General features: G+C 37.8%; 1 protein-coding gene across 2 annotated transcripts in view; it reads right to left on the bottom strand.

Moving 5' to 3' along the window:
- Positions 1–755: 755 nt before the first annotated feature.
- LOC144704655 (nucleoid-associated protein At4g30620, chloroplastic-like) overlaps positions 756–2,352 on the bottom strand; it is a 2,712-nt gene continuing 1,115 nt past the window's right edge. The window contains exons 4-7 of one of the 2 annotated variants that reach the window (XM_078577143.1): positions 2,292–2,331; positions 2,052–2,123; positions 1,725–1,781; positions 756–977 (exon numbers count right to left, since the gene is read on the bottom strand). In XM_078577143.1, coding sequence (XP_078433269.1) covers positions 900–977; positions 1,725–1,781; positions 2,052–2,123; positions 2,292–2,331 — 247 coding nt within the window. In that variant the 3' untranslated portion in view covers positions 756–899. The remainder of the gene's footprint in view (positions 978–1,724; positions 1,782–2,051; positions 2,124–2,291; positions 2,332–2,352) is intronic. The other variant, XM_078577153.1, reaches the window with a different exon arrangement.

Genomic DNA, 2,352 nt, shown 5'->3' with positions numbered 1-2,352 from the left:
GTCGTCCTTTCTCTCACTAAAGAAATGAAGAATATTATAGAAAACAACGTAAACTTTTGATAGAGAATAGAAGTGAAAACAATGAGTTATATACTATGCGAAAGATGGAAAGCTCCTAAGAACTTAAAATATATTTTAGACAATAATGTAAAATTTTCATAGAAATTAGAACTAAAAACAAAGAGATATTTTTTTCAACTGAAAATAGAACGACAGAAAGTTCTTAAAACTTGGAAAAACTATTCTGCAAAGTGTTGCGTAGCTAAACATAGACATGCTCGTTCTGTTCGAATTCATTTTGTTCTGTTCAGAAATCCGAACAGAACGAACAATTCGCACCAAAAGAATTCGATGTTCTGTTCGAATTCATTTTTGTTCTGTTCAGAAATCCGAACAGAACGAACAATTCGCACCAAAAGAAATCGACCATGTCTAGCAAAACATGGCCACTCCAATGTGACATTTTGGCTTGTTCACGCTGGAGCATGTCTATATTATTTTAGAAATACTTTAAAAAAAAAAGAATTAGAAATGGGAAAATAATGTAATAGGCTCAATCGGATTGTTATAAAGCTTCCAAATGGTAAACAAAGACACTTCTGTTACGAACGATTCACGTCAAGGTTGTAATTCTTGTATACATTGTTAGCTACATCTCCATTGCGACTCTCTCTAATTCTGGTCAGTTGAAATGCAATTATATAGGTTTCGGTGCATAATCACTCATTAGTTATTTTTTAAAACGACCAGAAAAATGAATGGACTAACAAAATTTATGCCCTCAGAGAGAAATAAACAGATGAGAAGGGAACAAATAAGCATCAGGAGAGAGAAAGATAGAGATATTGAGAGGGAGTTCGACTCAGGATTGACTGATTCCGAGCAGGAGAAATAAAGTTTCACTGCTTGAACCCGTCGCCCAGATTTGGGGGCATCCCCAAGCTCTGTGCCAAGTTGCTCATCCTCTCCTTCATCGCCTGCAAAAAAGAAGATTGGACATCTTTTTTATTAGATCAATAGGGTAGTAGGAAACTATCTCTATATATATTCTATATAATCCCTAATTTCTCAAATCCTCTCTCTTCTCTTTCTCTCTCTTTCAACCCTCTCCCTCTATTTTTCTCTCTCTTTCTCTCTCAACCCTCTCTATCATTCTCAACTTCAATCCCTTCTATTTCTTCCTTCCTCTCTCAGCTCTCCCTCTCTCTCTCTATTCCTTCCAGTTTCTTTCTCTTTCTCTCTCAACCTTCCCTCTCTCTCTATTCCTTCCTGTCGTTTTCTCACTCTCAATTTCTATCTCTTCCTTTCTCTCTCTTTCTCTCTCAACCCTCCCTCTCTCTCTTTCCTTCCTGCCTCTTTCTTTCTCTCAATTTCTATCTCTTCCTTTCTCTTTCTCTCTCTCAAGCCTTCCTCTCTCTCTATTCCTTCCTTTCTATTTTTCTCTCAACCTCTCCTTTCTCTTTCTCTCAACACTTTCTCAACCTTTTTCTCTCACTATTCCTTCTTTCTCTCTCTCAACCCTTTCTCAACCTTCTCTCTCACTATTCCTTCTTTCTCTCTCCCGACCCTCCCTCTCTCTATTCTATCTCTTCCTTTCTTTCCCAACCTCTCTCTCTCTCTATCTCCTGTATCTTTCTCTTTCTCTCGCTATTTGTCCTCTTCCTCTCTCAACCCTCTCTCTACTCAGGAACAGGTCAGATGCATTATTTTTGGAAGCATCCTACCTTGACGCTTTTCTGGTGGGCATCCTTGTAAGCTTCTGTCACCAGAAGAGATAGTTTCTGGGCGTTGGGACATGTGAAATAGAGCTTCAGCAATCATTCTAATTTATCAATGAATGAGGTAAGTAGAACTTCCAAATGAAAACTTCTAGGGAAATCTATACGCCGTTAAAATCGTATCAGTCTTACTGGCCGACAAATTATAATTATATGGGACATAAATATCGAGCAGAAGAGTTGTCACTCGATGCATGAAAAAAAATACTTTTTTGTGCATGCCAGAATTAATTAAAGGTTCACAAAAATAAAAGCTCAATCCTAAACGGATACCTCAGCTCCCAGCTCCATCGCAGCCTCAGTGATCTCAATTCTCACAGGCTGCTGGTTCCCAGAAAGCGTTGCCTGAAATTGTTTTCCAAGTAAATAACATTTCCCCATAATATATAATATATTTATTTCAGTAGATATGAACTCAAGAAACGGATGACACTTCAACACCGCTGAATGAAAACAGAATCGGCCAAATAAATTATAATTAACAAGAAGTGTAGCTACAGAAAGCCGACCTACCTTAATTAGCTCGTCCTCACAATACCCATCAAACTCCGCTCTGCACAATTTGAAGATCATT

The sequence above is a fragment of the Wolffia australiana genome, chromosome 1 (genome assembly GCF_029677425.1).
Source record: "Wolffia australiana isolate 7733 chromosome 1, ASM2967742v1".
Taxonomy (NCBI): domain Eukaryota; kingdom Viridiplantae; phylum Streptophyta; class Magnoliopsida; order Alismatales; family Araceae; genus Wolffia; species Wolffia australiana.
Note: the sequence above shows the minus strand (reverse complement) of the source record. Positions and strands in the feature narration are given on the sequence as shown.